Source organism: Pleurodeles waltl, chromosome 10, assembly GCF_031143425.1.
Source record: "Pleurodeles waltl isolate 20211129_DDA chromosome 10, aPleWal1.hap1.20221129, whole genome shotgun sequence".
Taxonomy (NCBI): domain Eukaryota; kingdom Metazoa; phylum Chordata; class Amphibia; order Caudata; family Salamandridae; genus Pleurodeles; species Pleurodeles waltl.
In genome coordinates, this window is record NC_090449.1 from 123,543,678 (window position 1) to 123,563,266 (window position 19,589).

Sequence of the window (19,589 nt, forward strand, 5' to 3'; positions counted from 1 at the left end):
ACACTACCCTCGTCGTGAATGGCCCCCAAAATATCCATTGCCACATCTTCCCATAGAGTATCTGGCAATGTTCTTAACATCATCACCTGGGCACTGGTGACAGCCCATATCTGCCCTCAGATACTCTCCAGAATCTTTCACCTTTTTTTAAAAATATGGACATCTAACTCAGGCCACCAATACGACATCCTCAATCTGTCTTTTCTTTAACAAATGCTCAAATGCCGGTCGTGCTTTATTGATCAGTAATTCTTTGAATATTATCCATCACACTCCAAAATGTCAGACAACCCTCCAGGGTCATATCTGCAGAGGGGTGTTATCCCACCCCTAAAATAACTTGTAGTAGAAGGTTGGGCACACCTGCTTTCACTATGGTATGGTAGAGTGTCTGTCGGATTTCACCTGTGATTTTTTTACATGCCTATACTGAGAAGAACACACTCTCTCATGAATGTTTTGAAGGCCTTAACATTTTTTATATTGAAAAGTGTTTTATTTTATGTGCCCCTAACAATCTTACCTTCTCTCTCTTGCTGCTGCCCTTTAAGTCCCCCTTATGTTGTGCTTCTCATGTGTTTTAACAAGATATCCCAAGGTGATTTTTGGGAAATTGTAAACTCAACATCTCACGCCCGCCCCAATCGTATCGACCAAGCTATGCCACTGCAACCCTCACTGCACAAATCTTTGTACTTCCAAACTGTGATTGTTATCAGCCCCTTTTGCAAAATGACATCGTTCATCAAGATTTCTAGTCACGACTGTAAAAATTAGGCTGACACCAGATGATCTATATGAAGTCAGGTTTATTCATACAAACGCCCCATCCACCATGACCAGAGGAGGCTCATCAAACGCATGCTTTTTCTTCAACAACTACTCTCAAAGTTATTTTCCATTCCCTCACAGAATCCTTACACATCACGTGCTAATTCACCAACCCAGGGTGCCACAAATAGGCACATTTATTTTTAATTCAGTTGCTGGTTAGACACTTAATTTATTGTTACCTTTTTCTCCCCCGATTAATTCATTTGGCTACCTTCTTATTAATTAATATTCAGCCGTAATTATATCAACTATTTGAAAAATGTAAATACAAATTCACCACGTGCTCCGTTTACACATCTTTATTTCTATTTTTGTTGGGCTGTTTGTGGCATTGTTAGCACGTAGACATCCTTAATGCAAAATCATGTGGCTGACCAAAAGCAATTGTCTTCCTCCTTATGTACGAAATTTGCGTTGTCCCTTGCTTTTCATACTTGTTATCTGATTTTCCTCTGGGTGGCGTCTTTATAAGTGTTTCATTGTAATTGCTAGCATGTTTGGGGTCCCTCCTTGCTTCTATTGCAGTGTCTGGCCTCCGTTCAATAATTTAACTTTCGTTTTCCTTTCCTTCCTTTGCAGCAATTTTAGAACCATTGATTCAAATTGAAAGAACTTTACACACATTCTAATTAAAATTAGACACACAGAAAGTCCGATCCGTGCACAGAAGTTACCAATACCAATTCGAGAAGAAACTGGCATTGAAGTGCTTTTAGAATTTGAGTAATATTCTTAAATAGGTGGTATAGTAAGCATATTGTAACATGTTGCATCCTTTCTGCTTCAAGTTTTTATACTTAAGTTACAGTACTCGACAAAAGGCTAGAGCTGAATTTTTTTTGGGCACATTGTTGTGGAACTCTGTATATTTTGACACTAAAGTAATTCATCCTGGGAAATGTTGCAGTGCATTTTTCACTTCACTTGCATCTTGATGAGCTTGGATCTAACGAGGATTTGTCTTGTCCATCAATCATAACATACATTTAAGGCAATGCTAGTATGAGATAACCTCTACATTTTTTTTTTTTGTAAACAAAATAAGCGCTTTCTTTCTTTTTTTTTTTTTTTTTTAGTGAAATGGCTATCATTGCTTTCGGGATTTTGTCATGATAAATAAGTATGTCTCACCTTCACAGTACTATTCTGCTTTCTTTTATCCAGGCTTCTCTACCTGAAGATTGGCCTCATACGCACCTGTTGAACGCCGTAGTGGCAGTATTGCAATTCTGCATTGGCACAGCAACGGTATCTTCCCCCAAAGGAGTCAAGATGAGCCAACTCTTGATTGGTAGCCTCAGAGTTCAGGGACTTGCTGTAGAAGCCCTCAGTTCTTTCTCTTGTTCAAACAGTAAGTTAACATTCAGACGTACTAACAATTGATTATGGATTCATTTAGAGACACTTGCAGGCTTTTGAATGTATATTCACTGGATAGGTATTGTCATGGCCGTTGTATTTATGCATGCACCAGGGCTGACAAAAGTATGCAACAAAAACAAATTATAAGCCATACTACAACACCTTCTGTGGCAGTATTAGTTACATATTTTCACATTTTACCATCCGTTATTACTGTCTAGACAAAAGTTCCACTCTGTCAGTACCATTCAATTTATCTCCCAATTACAGAAATCAGCAACTTAAAGTTAACAACGTAACCTTTGCAAAGCCTTTAGCCCTGTTAGTTAGTAATCTTACAGCTAATAAAATCTGAACATTTTGCAGCAAAATGAGTTGTGTGACAAGTGAGGCAATCCATAATTTTTCAAATAGGTATTTTTCTCAGAAATGCATGGCTCCAGTGGCTTTTTAAAAATATTTTTTTATTGATTTTAACATCCAAAAAACGGGGGCATGCATGGCACGAAGTAGGCATGACTTAATAATGTTCATATCTATCAGCAGTTCAAGTTCCATAAACAATATGTTAATAAACAAGGTGTAAATACAAAGAGGAAAAAAAATAAAAAACAGTGGAGTACTTAGAGGGAAGACCTAGATCGTGATGGACCAAAGCACGCCAAGGTGTCTGCCAGATGTATAATCCATCTATGATCTAGCCGTTTTCAGGGAAAGGTATAAAAACGCATGGTAGCAGTTCTATTCACTTGCTTTGGGTACCCTTTTCTTAACTCGTAACACTATTGAGGCTCTAAGTTCCACTTAACTGTTCGGTAAATACACGTTTGATGGCATTTGTGGCTATAGATAAACATGCTCTGCATACTGCTGCCACCTAGTGTTGGGTCTGGGAGGTTGCAAGTTGTTTTTGTTCAAAAAGTCTTTCGAGTCATGTATTGGTGACTCCTTTTGCTGGTAATTCACATGGACATGGACTCCATTGTTAGATTGTTTTCTTCTGCCATCAGGTCCGGTTGTGTTGTCACTGAACTCTGGGTGGAGGACGTCTTTTGGACTCTTCTGTTTGGGATACCTGCCCTACCTTCGGTAACTTCTTTTCGACCACTTGAATTCTATTCTTTGCCTTCTGGGACAAAAATAAATCACCCGTTGTATCAACGCTTTCCGACAGAGTTTCTTCAGGCCACCATAGTCTCTGTTCCACCTCGAAGAGAATGAACTTTTAATAGAAGGAACTCCTTTACATTTCAACCCTAAGTGCCATGCACTTGCTGACCCACCAGCACCAGGTCTGCAACTTCTGCTTGTTGACGGACCATAAAAAAGAGGACTTCGAGGCTTGTAAGTCTTTTCGATCGAAAAAGTCCCTGAGGGATCAAAGAGTCCTTTGTTGTGAGATACAGCAACACTAGATTGAAGAGACCCCAGACATCTTTGGACAGCAAGATGTTGAGTGGGAGCTAGAGCAGGAGAAACAGGAGGCCTCAGCACCCGAGGAGGAGGGCTTTTTGTTTGACATCTCTGTCGGATGTGGACACGGTTCTTGAGATGCAAGAGTTCCCTCCGGCCCAGTAAACCATGAGTACTGGCTCCGGTGTATAGCCCAAAAAACAAACACCGATCACCGAAGCAAAGGCTTCTGGGTCACAGTTGATATTCGGCCATCATCGACACGAAAGACTCATTCGGAGATCTGCCATTGTGCTCGGCACAGAAAATCAAGCCTAAATAAACCATCTTGGTGCCGAGCTGCACACCTCCTGCTTTGGCACAGATAGCTTAGGGCTTCCATTCAGGACCAACCACCCCAGTGCCGAAAAGACCATTACCAGCTTCAGCACTGACAGTTTTGGCATTGAAACTGCGAAAAAAAACAAAGTTGCCGCGTCACTGCAGCGGAGTACTTTTATTGAGCATGAAGCAGCAACTCAACACTAAGCAGAAGCAGTTTCATATTCAACCACAGATTGGCCGTGTCTTGGTCAAAGCTGTTGCTTTAACGCCTTCTAAAAGACAGCTTTCCTTTGAGGATGCTATCGATATTCCTGAGCCTCCTGCCAAAACAAAACAAGAGGATGGACAGAGCCTCTGGTGCCATAAACCTTTGCCTTCTTCCCCACCACCACTTATACAGCCACCACCCTCACCTTCACCTCCACATTCACCCCCTTTGACATCCCCTGTCAGGGTCCCCTCCTCTGCTCTTTCCAAGATGATCAAGGAGCAGGGGACGATACTCTCCCTTTACCACAAGACACAGATCCTTGATCACAATATGATATAGATCCCTACAGACACGGACCCAGATGCCTAGCCGCCATACCATCTCTGCCAGATGACACTACCTCCTTTCAGGAGGTCATTGGGAGGGTGGGTACTTGTCACCAGGTGCCCTTAGATAAAGAGCCTATTGAGAATTTCCTCTTTGAAACTCTCTCCAACTTGCACAGTCCCTCCCCCATGCTAAAGGGAATGATGAGGCGCGCGGAGGAAATTTTTAAAGATCCTGCCAGGGCACGTATCGTCACACTGCTTGTAGAGGAAAAAATATAAAGACGCACACTCAGACCCCATTTGTATTAGAGGGTCCTATTCCCCTGGATTCCCTAGTGGTTTCTAATGCTAGAAAAAGAGCAAAATCCCAAGCTACTAGCAGTGCTCCACCTCTTGCCAAGGAGAGCATCTGATTGATGCTACTTGAAAGAGGGTTGCAGCCCAAGCCACCAGCCATTGGCGTATCGATAATACACAAGGCCTGCTTGCAAGGTATGACTGTGCCCACTGGGACGAGATGGAGAAGATCCTTCCATACTCACCAGAGGAGCACAGGAAGAGAGGCCAAGAGATTGTCAGCAGAGGCCAGCTTATTTCTAATAGTTCTATCCACAGTGCTTCAGATGCTGCTTGCTCGGCCTCCAGGGGAATAAATACCAATGCCCTTTTGTGCCCGAATGTGTGGCTACGCATTTCCGGATTTAATGCTGAGGTACAGCAAACCATTCTTGAGTACCATTTGACAAGGAGACCTCGTCAGCCGACAAGTCGATCAGTTGCTAGAAAAAATGAAAAAAGACATTGAGGTGGCTAAATCTATAGGTGCCCTACAGACCCCTACTACACATGGCTCCATTCTTCGACTGTTATATAAATCAGCCTTTAAGTCCATGCCCACGGAAACCTTGTCCTCTTACCATATGGGCCAGACTTGCACATCCTCCAATAGAGGCATTTCTTAAAGGTCCTTACAGGGGAAACAGCACTAGAGGGAGAGGCAAAACACCCTCCCCAATAGGCTCCTCAACTACCTCAAAACAGTGGCTCCCTCCACCCCCCCCCCACCCTAATATTTAACACCAGTTGGGGATGTCTTCAACAATTTGTTCAGACATGGGAAAGCATAACAACAGATCAGTGGGTGTTGGACATTATCCAACATGGTTACTGTCTGGAGCTTATTTCCACACCTCCAAACATTCCCCCTCTCATAACATATCATGCTGCTCAAATAGGATGTTCAGTCTCTCGTAAACAAAGAAGCCATAGAACCATTTCTGTCACAACTTCAAGGGACGGGATATACATTTAGTACTCTCTAATACCCAAAAGAATGTATCATTAAGGCCCTTTCTACATCTCGGGCCTTTGAATTATTATATCCTGTCAGAGCATTTTCACATGGTAACACTCCAGGGTGTGATTCCACTCCTTCAGCAAGGTGATTTACTCTTGGCACTAGACCTGAAGAATGCCTATTTTCACATCCCTGTACACCCGGCACATCACAAATACCTCAGATTTGTGATTGCAGGCAAACACTACTAGTACTTTCCTTCGGAGTAACAACTTCCCCATGAGTATTCACAAATTGTCTAGCAGTGGTTGCAATTCACTTACGCAGACAAAACATTCATGTTTTCCCATATCTGGACAACTGGCTTATCAAAGCCAGTACTGTAAACATTTGCCTACATCACATTCAGGTCACCATAGATTTGCTTCACCAACTGGGTTTCACTATCAGTTTCCAAAAATCTCACCTACAACTTCTTCAGATACAACGTTATCTAGAGGCTGTTCTGAACACACAGCTGGGTTTGGCTTATCCAAACACAGCAAGAATACAAAATGTTCAAATACAACTTCACTCCAATCATCATGTCTGTTCTGCTTTCCTTCTCTTATCTTATGACCGAGCTTACAAAACCTCTCTGGAATGCACTTCTTAGTTTAAAGAAGACATTTATTGTTAGTATTACTTCACCACAAGGTTCCTGAAAGGCGAGATTAGTAGGTTGGAAGCACACATTCAAAAGTAGTCGCAGCAATGAAAGCAAAATATATCAAAGTACTTCTCAGTTGCAATGCACACTGCAAATACATGTGATTATATTATAGCATAACTTCAAAGCAAAGCATAAAAGTCAAAATTGCATCACCGTACGGCCTATCACTCCGCTTCATCTTTCTGGGGCCTGCAAGTTGATGACCCCGGATCAACTGCGAGAAAGAGATTTTCTACCCAAACGGGAGACAGGCAACTGACGTCTGTTCCTGTCTGAAGTCCAGATATTTCTCTTCCTCGCTGTTGCCCAGGGCCATCGTTAAAAGCAAACTCAGTGTGAGAACCGAATAAACTTGAAGAGTGGCCAATTCTCCAAACTTCACTCGTTCTCAGACTGGATTGAGAGGTAAACACAAAATCTACGCGTTCTTATCAGCTAGGGTTTGGTGTGAAAAACACAGCTTGGAAAAACACAGCTCATCTGCAATGTCTAACTCCACGTTAAAGCCAGTAGGCAGCTAACCTAAATACCAAATGTAATGTCTAATGCCATGTTAAAGCCAATAGGCAGCTGACCTACATAGCAAATGTAATGTCTAATGCCATGTTAAAGCCAATGGGCAGCTAAACTGAATACATAATGTGATGTGCTACTGGTGAACATTGAGCAACTAATATGCGCAGTGGTGAAACACAGTCATTGGTCAAACACAATTAATAGCATCACAATGTCTCAGTCACATCTGTCATGAGACTTTTAGGGAAGATGACTTCTTGCAGTGTCTTAGTACCATATTCTTGTCTCCCCGGGGCACCCGTTGAAGAAATGTCTAGCACATCAATGGTCTCAGTCACAGGGTCGTCTGGAAGATCTAGTGTTAGTGGACAGCCGCACCCATCGCTCTCTGCAGTGGTGGAACAAAAACAACCTGTTAAAGGGACGGCCTTTTTTAGGCCGTGTTCCTTAGATCATTCTGACAATGGAAGCCTTTCAGAATGGTTGGGGTGCTCACCTTCAGGCTGTCACAGTCCATGGTCCCTCGGATCCCAAACATGGCAGTATGCACATCAGTTACCTAGAGCTTCTCGCTGTTCAGCTAGCACTGAAAACATTAACAGTTCACCTGATCAACAAAGTTGTCATGATCCGCACAGACAACATGACAGACATGTACTATGTGCAGAAACAGGGGGGAGAGACACACTCTATAGCTGCCTCGCCTATCACAGATGACCTGGCATTGGGCCATTGGTCAGAACATTCACCTGCTAGCAGAACTTCTCCCAGGGGTACACAGCAACTTTTTCGACCCTCTTGGCAGGATGGGACAACAAATCCACTAGTGGGAACTCCACCAACGAGTCCTGCTTCCCTGCATCCAAAAGTGGGCCTACTCAGACATAGACGTATTCGCAACAAAAGAAAATGCAAAATTCCCACACTTCGCCTCCAGGTTTTGGCACTCTCAATCTAAGGGCAGTGCTCTATGGATGAATTGGTCAGGTATATTTTCCTAGCCTTTTCTGCCTCTCCTTGCATTTCTGGTTCGGAAGCTCAGGCACGCATCCCTCACGTTGATCCTGGTGGCCCCTACATGGGCCCAGCAACCATGATTCACCATGCTTCTAGAACGATCAGTGGTTCCTCACAAGAAGTTTCCCTCGACCATGACCTTCTCACTCAGAACCATGGTCAAATCAGGTACCCAAATCCCAAGGAATTAAATTTTGCAATATGGCTCCTGAGGTCATAGAGTTTGGATACCTTACACTGCATCAAGAATGCATGGATGATTTTATGGAGACACAAAAGCCTACTACTAGAGCATGTTATGCAGTAAAATAGAAACATTTTTTCTGCTACTGTATTTCTAAACAATGGGACCCTTTCAGAGTGTCGGTGTAGGGTATTCTTTTGTCCTTTTTTTTTTTTGTTGCAGAAAGCACTCTTAGCGTTTTCTTCCATAAGATTACATCTAGCAGCCATAGCTGGTTACCTACAGAACAGACATCACTCTTCCCTTTTCAAGACACCAGTCATTAAAGCTTTTTTGGAAGGACTTGAGAGAGTGATTCCGCTATGGATACCTACAGCATCTTCTTGGTATCTTAGTATTGTACTCACTAGACTCATGGGCCTACCATGTGAACCTCTACACTCAAGCTCCTTTCAATTTTTATCATAGAAGATGGCATTCTTAGTTGCTATCACTTCACTCAGACTTTAATCCTACAGGAACCTTTTTTCCAAATACACAGGGAGAAAGTAGTTCTTTGCACCAACTGAAAATTCTTACAATAGGTGGTATCTCACTTTCACCTAAATTAATCCATTAAATTGCCAATCTTCTTTCCACAACCAGATTCTCTTGCTGAAAGAGCTCTCCACACCTTAAACATTCAATATTGATAGAACTAAAACATTTAGAAAAACTAAACAGCTTTTTGTTTCCTTCTCACCACACACAAAGGCAACCCTATATCTAAATGTTGGATAGCCAGGTGGATTGTTAAATGTATCCAGACCATTAACTATTCCTCCTGAAGCACACTCCACTTGTGAAAAAGGAGCAACCATGGCCTTTTAGGTAACATTCTCATAGCTGACATATGTAAGGCAGCTACATAGGCCACACCACTCACCTTTAATAAGCATTATTGTGTGGATGTCCTAGCACACCAGCGAGCTAATGTAGGACGGGCAGTCCTCTGTACTCTTTTTCCACAACACAGCAACACCCACAGGGTAGCCACTGCTTTTGAGAGACGCTGCTTTACAGTCTGTGCAGACCATGTGTTTTTACAGCCACACATGCCATCAAACGGAAAATGCTACTTACCTAGTAAGCATTTGTTTGTGGCATGTAGTGCTGTAGATTCACATGATCCCACCCACCTTCCTGGACACCTGTGGATGTTGCACACTTTCCACAGTATTCATACATTCATTTGCAGGGTCATCTCTTTCTTTTTTCTTACACTACACTCCATTCTCACCCGCCTGCAGGAAAACAAACTAACAGTGGAGTTGATGTCCATGTGCATTAGCAGCAAGAGGAGGAGTCACTACTGTGACTCAAAATACTTTTCAAACAAAAACAATTTGCAACATTCCGGACCCAACACTAGATGGCAGAAGTATGCAAAGCATGTGAATCTACAGCACTACATGCCGCAAACAGATGCTTACTGGGTAAGTAACATTTTCCTTATATTTAGTTTTCTAATTAGAAGTTAAAATTTAATTAAATTTAAATAACAAAACTCTCCGTACTGTGACGTTTTTAGCATACTGTTTTATGCGATCTGTATTTATTGGGTGTAGAGCTCCAGATTGTGTATTTTTATCTTGTTTTTTTATCCACTTTTGTGAAAGCAGAGAATTGTTTAATATGAATCCTTTATACTTTTTTAGAGCTTATTTTTCAATAGCAGTTTGCTTGGATATAATTTTTTTTTAAGTATTAAAGAGGTTTTGCATCCCGTCTTTTGCTAAGAATAAGATGTCGATGTAAATAAAATATTTCTTCTGCAACATGCATGTCAAACTTTATAACGTGCTCCAACAGCCTAAAGCAGAATATATAGGTTACCAAAGTCACATGGATAATGGCTTGAATGCCCTAAATGTTCCTGTAGAGCTCTTGTTCAGTGAAGAGGTGATAGAACATTTGTCAGTTGAATGCATTCCCAGATCAACCTACTTTTTGCAAGGTGCTATTGTACCCGAAAAGAATAGACATTAATTGAGATACAGAGCACAGTAAAAAAAAGAAAGATCTTCTTTTATACAGTTTAATCGTAATGCTTCTCGTTCAGTATCCTACACCAGCTCCTCATCACCTTTCACCCAGGTCATTTCAGACACAACTAAATGTCTGTCACATGTTTCTCCTCTCAGGTGTATTTCTGTGGAGCTGCAAGACTTGCCACTTACCCTCTACCATGGAGTGCCTACCAACTGATTGTAAAGTGTCAGCACTTATTCATTGTCTTTAAGTACTGTCTGACAATATCTTTCTTTAAATCTGGCAGAACCCATTAAATAACTTTTTCTGCAAAGCAGAGGAGTATCGTACAGTACATTATTACTCCCCATGAGGAAATATAAAATGCTCGATAGAGTATTCATGTGATTAAACACAAACCACATTAAAAAGACACGCCCTTGTGAAAAAAAAAATAACTTCAACTTGAAACTAAAGCTTTATATTCACAGTTGAAACCTTTTCCTAAGGATGTGCCCTTACACAGAAAATGCAGATAGCAGGAGGGGCACACATACCAGGAAATACAAAAACACTGACCATATACTAAGTGTAATGTAAAATAGTGAACCAAATCAAGGTAAATGTGGTAGTTAGCTGGGGGTCGATTAAAAAAAAAAAACAGAGTTAAGTACGGTATGTGTCCCCAGCAACCAGGTGCATAGTGGTTACCCACCCAGTCGTTCCATAGACTAAATCAAGGAAGTAGTGGTTGGAGTTTGTGTGTTTCAAGACCCTTCCCAGTGGACCCCACGGAAACCAACAGTCAAGAGCAATGTTGGGGAGTGCCCCCACCCAAGGATACCCAAAAGACAGGAGTACCTACGCCAGACAACCTGGATACAAGGGGAGAAGGGACTCTCTTTGAAGTCAGTGGAAGCATCACATTGTCCAGCTGATGTCGCGACCCGTGGACCAGGCCAGTGGAACCCTGGGACAGAATCTGGGTGTGGAGGAAATGAAAAGGAGGGGACAGAGTCCAGCACCCTTGGAAAAGTGCCCAGGTGGTGCAGGTGGCAATGCCCACCCTTCTAGAGGGTGAAGTTCCTGCAAGTTGTTTGAGGAAGAAGTCTAGCTGCGGGGTCCAGGAGCTGCAGAAGATCCCAGGAGTCACCTACAAGCTGTCCCTCGATGGTGGCCTGATTGCAGGAGGGTCAGTGACCAACCAGGTCACCAACAGGCACTGGCAAAAGCAAGCAGGAGCTGAAGATGTATTTGCGTAGTTATGGGGGCCAGGAAGGTCCAGGAGACTCTACCCTTGAGGAAGAGTCAGGGCTGGCCTTTAGCACGCAGGAATGCAAGCAGAAGTCGTTGGACCCCCCACGTGTGACCCACAGGCGATGGACACAGGGAATCACTAGGAGGCCTCAGCAGCACAAAAAAAAGAGAAGTCCCACATCACAGAAGTTGCCAGACCAGGGGATGGTCTTCGAGTTGCAGAGTGCTGGAGGCCGGGGCTTCTTGGCACCTGAAGATCTCCTGGAGGAAGAGTCAAAAATTGGCAAAAGCAACAGTTGCGGTGCACAGGCGTTCCAGTCCAGTGGCAGGAGCAGGGGCCCACAGTCTCCCAAGTTGGTCAGAGGAAGCCACAGACCTACCATCTCTGATGCAAAGCGTTTCGATGTCTGTGAGACAGCAGATCCCACTATGTTGATGCAGGGTAGTGACTCCCTCTCTCCAATTGAGATTCCTTTGTGCTTCCAGGTGCAAACAGAATCCTTGTGACCCTGGAGGATGCATGTCCTTGTATGTTACAGAATTCTTGTAGGATCTGGAGAAACAATGTTGCATTGGTTGCAATCCCGCCAGAAGCAGAAGTGTTTCGCTTCCAAAGCAGACCAGCGGTGGTTCCAGAGCCCAGGAGCAGAAGATGCCTTGCAGAGAGATTTGTATAGAGTCTTATTCAACGAATCTGAGGACCCACCGTCTGTGGAGCCCTTAAGTGTCACTAATAGAGGGTTGGTCACTCTCCTATCAGAGGGTGTCGGGGACATAATGTACCTGGCCTAACTATTCAGATGCTCCCGGGGGCCTCTGCCTATCTTGTTTCCAAATTGGCAGAATTAACCGGCAACTGGCAGAGCTCTGTGCACCTCCCTAAGAGAGGAGCTGGACAGTGGGGGTGGTCACTCCCCGGTTCTAGGTGCAGATTCACACCAGAGTGAGAACCGGGGGATTCCTGAACTGGTGCAAACTGGATTATGCAAGAAGGGCACCAAATGTGCCCTTAAAAGCAGTCTAGTAGTGCTCAGAGGCGAGGCCACCCCACCGCAGCCCTTAGGCACCTACTGCACATGGGGAGGTGGTCACACCTTTCCCTTGCAGAAAATCCGTTGTTCTGCCTTCCATTGCCTGAGCCAAGCTCACCAGCAGGAGGGCAGAACAGTGTCTGGTTTTGGCAGCAGCGCAGGCTGGCAGCCAGACCCCGTATGGCTGCACAGGCAGAACTGAAGGATCCTTTAAAGAACCCCCAGAGTACAGGGGATCATGCAACTAGCACTGGAATCGGTGTTGTTGCATAATTGCAACATGTTTGATACCAAACATGCCTAGGTTCGGAGAAGCCATTATGTAGTTGGACCACTTGTGTTGACCAGTGTATTATACATACCTTAAGATGGCTTTCGTATACGTACAAAGCCCAGGGAATGGAATCTGGGGTACCCTGCTCATGCAAGGGTACCCTCACACTTAGAAACATGCACCCTGCCCTTGGGCTGAAGGGCCTCCCAAAGGGGTGACATACAGTGCGTAACTGCTACGGCAGGCATACAGACAGTTTGCATGGGCTCCTATGTGTGGCATAATACTTGCTGCAGCTCATGGAGGACCCCTGGTGTACCAATACCCTGGGTAGCTAAGTACCATATACTAGGGACTTATATAGGTGCACCAGTATGCCAATTGTGGTTGTAAAAAGTTAACAAGCAACAAAATTTAGAGGTGAGAGCACAGCCAGTAGGATCCTGGTTAGCAGGATCCCAGTGAACTACAGTCCAAGCACCCTGATATCAGGCAAAATGGGGGGGGGGGGGGGTAACTATGCTAGCAAAATTGCACTTTTCAGCAAAACCTCTTCTCAAATGAAAGCTAATGAGACTAACTTTGCCCAGTTGAGTCATCATTATCTAAGTGGAAATATCTGGAGAGTCAGCCTGTACCGGCATGGTTACTCCCAGGTCTTTGTTCCACTGAAAAGTTCATTCCCTGTATGGAAATGAACCAACTCAAAAGTTTGGTGTTCTCACTTTTCATTTGATTAAGCCAGAGGGAGGGGCTTGTGGTCTTTTTGAACGAGGAAGTGAGTGCCAAACAGGTATGGCCTCAACTTTTTTAAGGCCCAAACCACAGCCAAGCCCTCCCTCTCAATGGCTGACCCACACTTTTCTCAAAGGGGGGTGGGGTGGGGGGGGGGGGGGGTTGGCCTTCTGCTTTTCAAAGCCACAGGCTGATCCTGGCCCTCTTCATTAAGTTGTGATAGCTCTGCTTCTATTCCTATTTCAGAAGCATCAGTCTGGATAATGATTTTTTTTAGAGTAGTCTAGGCTTTTGAGAATTAGAGCTGAGCACATGGCCTTTTTTCAGGACATTAAAGGCCTCTTAACAGTTAACGGTACATTTTTAGGCATTGTTTTTTAGACGTGAGATCATTCAAGGGGCTACAATGGAGCAGGTCTGGCCCAGAGAAGCTAAGATCTGGGTCTGGGTAGTTGGAGCAATCCATGATGGTTTGGATTTTGCTCTGTAGGAGTTGAACTTGGCCTCCACTTACCAAGTGGCCCAAGTAAACTACTTTACTCTGCCTTACCTGGCATTCTATAGCCTTGATAACGAGGCCTGCCTTTTTCAAGGACTCAAGTACACTCCAAGGGCAGACCAGGTGATCCAGCCAGGTAGAGTTAAAGACAGCAATATCATCTAGATATGCTGCCCTGACGTCTTCCAGTCCTGCTAGAACTTGATCCACCAATCTCTGGAATGTGACAGGTGCATTTGTCAGACCAAAGGGCATCACTGTGAAGTGATAATGCCCACCAGGAGTGGAAAATGCTGTTTTAGGCTTAGCAGCATCAGTTAGCTCGATCTACCAATAGCCTGCTGTCAGGTCAAAAGTGCTCAGGATATGAATCAGCTCATCTGCCCTTGGAATTGGATGGGCATCAGTCTTTATGACTGCATTGAGGCCTCTGTAGTCTACACAAAATATAATTTATTTCTTTCTACCCTGGGAGTGAGGCTTTGGCACAAGGACTATTGAGCTAGCTGAAGGGCTATCTGAAGGCTCAGTCACCCCCAAATCCAGCATATTTTGGACCTATGCCCTGATGCAGTCTCTGACATGGTCACGTTCCCTGTAGATTTTACTCTTCCCAGGCAGACTATCACCTGTGTCCACATCATGGGGACACCAAGTGGCCATACTAGAGGTCAGGGAAAAGAGTCCAGAAAACTGACTGAGATCCCTTCTGCAGTCAGGTTGATGTAGTTCAGAGAGGCATTCTGCAAAGACTACCCCATCCACTGAACCATCAACAGAGTTGTGGGAGAGAATGTCAGGGAGAGGGTCCCTCTCTGGTTCCTGTCCTTCATCATTGGCCTTGAGCAAGCTCATGTCAGTTCTGTCATAATAAGGTTTAATTAAGGCGGTTCACATGAAGCAGCATGTGGTGGCTTCTTGGAGTGCCCAGGTCAACCAAATAGGTGGCCTCACCTTTCTGCTCTGCTATTGTGTGGGGCCACTCCACTTGTCCTGGAGTGCTCTTGAAGCCCCAGACTCAAAGACCCACACTCTCTGTCCTGGCTTATAAACAGTCAGTACAGCCTTTCAGTCATGCCATGGTTTTGAAGATCTTGGCTGGCCTCAAGGTTTTTGGAAGCCTTCTTCATGTGCTCTGCCATGCGAGAGCGCAGGTCTAGTACATAGTCAACTATTTCCTGTTTAGGGGTTTGAGAGGCTGCTCACAACTCTCCTTCACAAGGGTAAGAGGACCCCTAACTGGATGTCCAAACAGAAGTTCAAATGGCCTGTAACCCAATCCCTTCTGTGGAACCTCTCTGTAGGCAAAAAGAAGGCAAGGTAATAGGACATAAAGTCTTCTCCTGTTTGTCTGAGAGTTCCATAATCATACCCTTCAGGATTTTGTTGAATCTCTCAACTGACCCATTTCCCTGTGGATGTTAAGGAGTGGTGAATGCATAGGTTACACCACATTTCTTCCACATTGCTTTGAAATATCCAAACATGACGTTTGCATCTCTGTCAGATACAACCTCCTTAGGAAAGCCCACCCTGGAAAAGAATCCTGGGAGAGCCTTGGCCACTGCAGGAGTTGTAGTGGAGCTAAGGGGAATGGCCTCTGGGTACCTGGTGGCATGGTCCTCTACACCAGAGTAAATCTGTTCCTAGATGCTGGAGGAAGGTCAAGGGGACCAACAATGCTAATCTCTACCTTCTCAAAGGACACCCCAACTACTGGAAGTGGAATTAAGTGGCTCTTTGTAGTGTCACATGTCTTACCTCTGGCTTGGCTTAGGTGGCACAGGAGTGACAAAACTCCTTGGTGTCTTCCGTCATATGGGGCCAGTGAAAGTGTGAGACAAGTCTGTTCCAAGTCTTGGCCCAAGATGTCCTACAAGAGGAATGCCAGGAGCTAAGGTCAGTAGGAACTCCCTAAAAACTCTGAGGTATGACCAACCTCCAGGTGGCACCAGGCTTGGGGTCGCTAGCCACAGGGCATAGAAGCTAATTTTCCCAATAGACCCTGTGGGGTCCACTGACATCCCCTGCCTCCTTTGCAGAAGATTGCTGCCTGCGACCTTGAACGGAGGGGCAGGACTTCTGCTCTAAACTCAGTTCTTCCCTGGAGGGCTCTCCTGCACCCCAGATCTCTGTTATGTCAGCTCCCAGCTCCTCTGGTGCAGGTTCCTTACAAGGAGGAAGATCATCTCCTGAAAAGACTGATGCTCACATGAGTCCTTGCTAGGAGGTAATTTCTTACCCTTCCTGTCTCTCTTCTTTGGAGCTGACTGGTCCATACTTTCAGGCTTCAGTGCTCCTGATTTTCCCTGTTTCCTGTGCTGTGCTGTATTTTTCACAAAGACATTGGCAGGGATACCCAATATTGCTGCATGGGTCTGTAACTCCACTTCAGCACCAGGCTGAGGTCTCTAAATCATTACCCATTAGATAGTCTACAGGAATAGAGAGGACACTACAACTTTTGTAGGGCCAGTAACCACCCCACCCCCTTAGCTAAAGTTACCAGCTGCCATGGGGTGGCACTTAGTGATGTTATCAGCATTGGTGGCTTGGTAATTGTGACCAAGTAGGATTTGCTCAGGAGGCACCAGTTTTTCAGTCACTATAGTGGCACTGGCGCCTGTGTCCCTGTAAGCTTATGCCTCAATACCATTTATATTAGGAGGTGGAGCAGCCAGAGTGGCAAGGACAGTTCCACCCTCTGATATTAGGACAGCCTCAGTGGTTTCTCTGACTAGGCCAGATTCCACTGCACTTCCCAAGGTGAACCCAGCTGCACCCTTGGTTGAAGTACAACCACCACTTCTATTGCTAGGGGCACTAGGAGCAGTGGTAGTAGTACTCTTGGTGTTTTCTTAGGGGAGTTTCTATCACCTGCCCTGTGACCTTTTTCCCTACACAGGAAGTACCAAGGTTTCTTTTTGGAAGAGGAGGAAGAGGATTTGGACCCGCCCCCAGAAGGATTTTGAGGGCCAGATGAAGACTTTCTTCTTTTCAGTTGATTTTTCCCCATCTTTCTCCTGCGTCTTAGAAGAACCCTTCTTATTTTGGTCACCCCCAACTGAGTTTTCTTACTCTGGTGAGAACCCATTTGTCTGCCTTTTTTCCCAGTTGTTGGGGAGAGATCAGATCTGAGATCACCAGGTACTGATGCAGCTTTTCAGAGACACAGTTGTTAAGGATCGGCAAAGGAGAGCCTTAGAATAGCTGGCCACTGCTTCTGAGGGACCTTCTGAAATTTACAGGCCCTCTCATAAGTAGTGAGCCACTTTTAGATGTCATCCCCAGACTTGTAAGTAGTGACTATTCTGCTGAGATTCCTGGAATCAAAAGTGTCTTCCATGACCATAGACTCTCTTATGCTGCCACCATGGGGTTTTAAACTCCAAATTATTGTTTTCCTTTTCCATCTCAAGGGCTTGTCTCTCCATAGTCAGCTGCTGCTTTTTCAACTTGAGATTGGCCCTCTCAAGTTTCAGCAAGCTGACCCCCCCCCCCCCCCCCCTCCATCTAGGGATCCCTCATCAGTGCTACAGTGGATGGTGCCAACACCAAATACTGAGGCAAGGGAAGATGAGGATAAGGAGATACACTTCTCTTAGATACCTTTTTAAAAAAAAAAATATTTCCAACCAGGTAGAGAAAAAGTGGGTCTACTAATGAGCTTGACCCCCCTCTTGTGCTACTAGCACAGCTGCCTTGCAGGTCCAAGGGTCTCTTTATAATCCTCATGATTCTGCTGAGTGAGATCATTGAAAGTACAGTACCTTGTACCTCAGTTCCCAACACTGGGGGCTCACCCGCCTCATCTAATTTTCTTTCTCTATCAGGATTCTAAAGGTCATTCTGAATAAGTAAATCTAGGAGAACGGTGTTGGTAGGGTTACTACCTGCCTTCAAGTTTCTAACTGAACACAGGGACCTATGTTTTGTGCCGAAGTCCCCTAGACCCCTCAGTCTGGTCGGTGTTCTCCACTCAAGACATGGTATTTGAGTAGTGTATGTGATGCACCTACCCACTCAAAGTTTCTAAACATTTAAAAGACTTGGAGAAAGGGCTATCCTAGACTCCTGACTACCCAGGCAAAAGTTTATAAGTTCCTGAAGTTACTAGTATATTATGTAACCAATAGTTAGTACTGATCTTTCTTATGAAAGTCACTGTTGACCTAGGGTAAAGCAGTGCAAGTGTCTTATCCCACAGTGGCACCACCAATGCAGGAGGCTGGCTCAGTTTGTGTGTTTCAAGTCCCTTCACAGTGGACCCAGAGGAAACCAGCAGACAAGAGGAAGGTTGGAGAGTGCCCCTACCCAAAGATACCTAGAAGACAGGAGTACCTACACCTGGATGCAAAGGGTAGAAGAGACTCTCTTTGAAGTCAGACCAGGCCGGTGGAATCTAGGGACAGATTCCAGGCGTGTTCGACCTTAAAAGGAAGAGAACAGAGTCCTGTATCTTTGGAGGTACCCCTGTGGTGCAGGTGGCAATGCCCACTGTCCTAGAGGTGAAGTTCCTGCAAGTTGGTGGAGGAAGAACTCCAGCTGCGGGGGGTCCAAGAGCTGCAGAAGATCCCAGGAGTTGCCTACGAGCTTTCCCTCGCCAGTCGCCAGATTGCAAGCGGAGGGGGGGCACTGACCAGCTGGGTCACCAACAAGCACTGGCAAGTACAAACTGGAGATGAAGATATAGTTGCAGAGTTTGGGGACCAGCAAGTTCCAGGAGACTCTACCCTTGAGGGGTAGTCAGGACTGATCCTCAGCATGCAGGAATGCGAGCAGAAGTCGTTTGAGCTCCCACGATTGACCCACAGGCGATGGACAGAGTCACAAGGAGGCCTCAGCAGCACAACAAAACAGAAGTCCCACTTTGCAGGACAGAGGCTGATCTTTGAGTTGCAGGGTGCTTAAGGCAGGGACTACGTGGCATCTTAAGATCTCCTGGAGGAAGTTTCAACAAGCCTTGGCAGGAGCAACAGTTGCATTGCACAGGGGTTCCAGTCCAGTGGCAGGAGCAGGGGCCCACAGTCTGCCAAGTTGGTCACAAGACAGGCAGGACCCAGAGGAAGTGACAGACCCAGCACCTGTGATGCAGAGCCTTTCGATATCCATGGGACAGCAGGACCCACCACCTGGGCCACTTTGTCTTGAGGTGCCTGCGGATCCTTCACTCAAAGGGAGATTCCTTTGTGCTTCCAGGTACAAATAGAGTCCTTGTGACCCTGAGGATGAACAGCCTTGGATGTTGCAGAATTCTTGCAGAATCCAGAGAAACAATGTTGCAGTTGGAACTTTCCCACCAGAAGCAGGCGTGGTTCGGTTCGGTTCCAAAGCAGACCAGCAGCGGTTCCAGAGGCCAGGAGCAGAGGGTGTCTTGCAGAGTTCCTTGTAGAGTCTTGCTCAATTAATCTTGGGACCCATCCTCAGGGGAGCCCTTAAGTAATCCTAAAAAGGGGTTGGTTACTCTCTGAAGTGACCCACCTATCAGAGGGGATCAGGAAGTCATCTACTTGGCCTAACCAGTCAGATGCTTCAATGGGCCTCTGCCCATCTTGTTTCCAAGATGGCAAAGTTAACTGGCCTC

At 45.2% G+C, this 19,589-nt stretch overlaps 1 protein-coding gene across 3 annotated transcripts in view; it reads left to right on the forward strand.

Moving 5' to 3' along the window:
• BRAT1 (BRCA1 associated ATM activator 1) overlaps positions 1 to 19,589 on the forward strand; it is a 172,207-nt gene that overhangs the window by 98,861 nt on the left and 53,757 nt on the right. For all 3 annotated transcript variants that reach the window (XM_069209953.1, XM_069209955.1, XM_069209954.1), the window contains one exon: positions 1,999 to 2,185. In XM_069209953.1, coding sequence (XP_069066054.1) covers positions 1,999 to 2,185 — 187 coding nt within the window. The remainder of the gene's footprint in view (positions 1 to 1,998; positions 2,186 to 19,589) is intronic.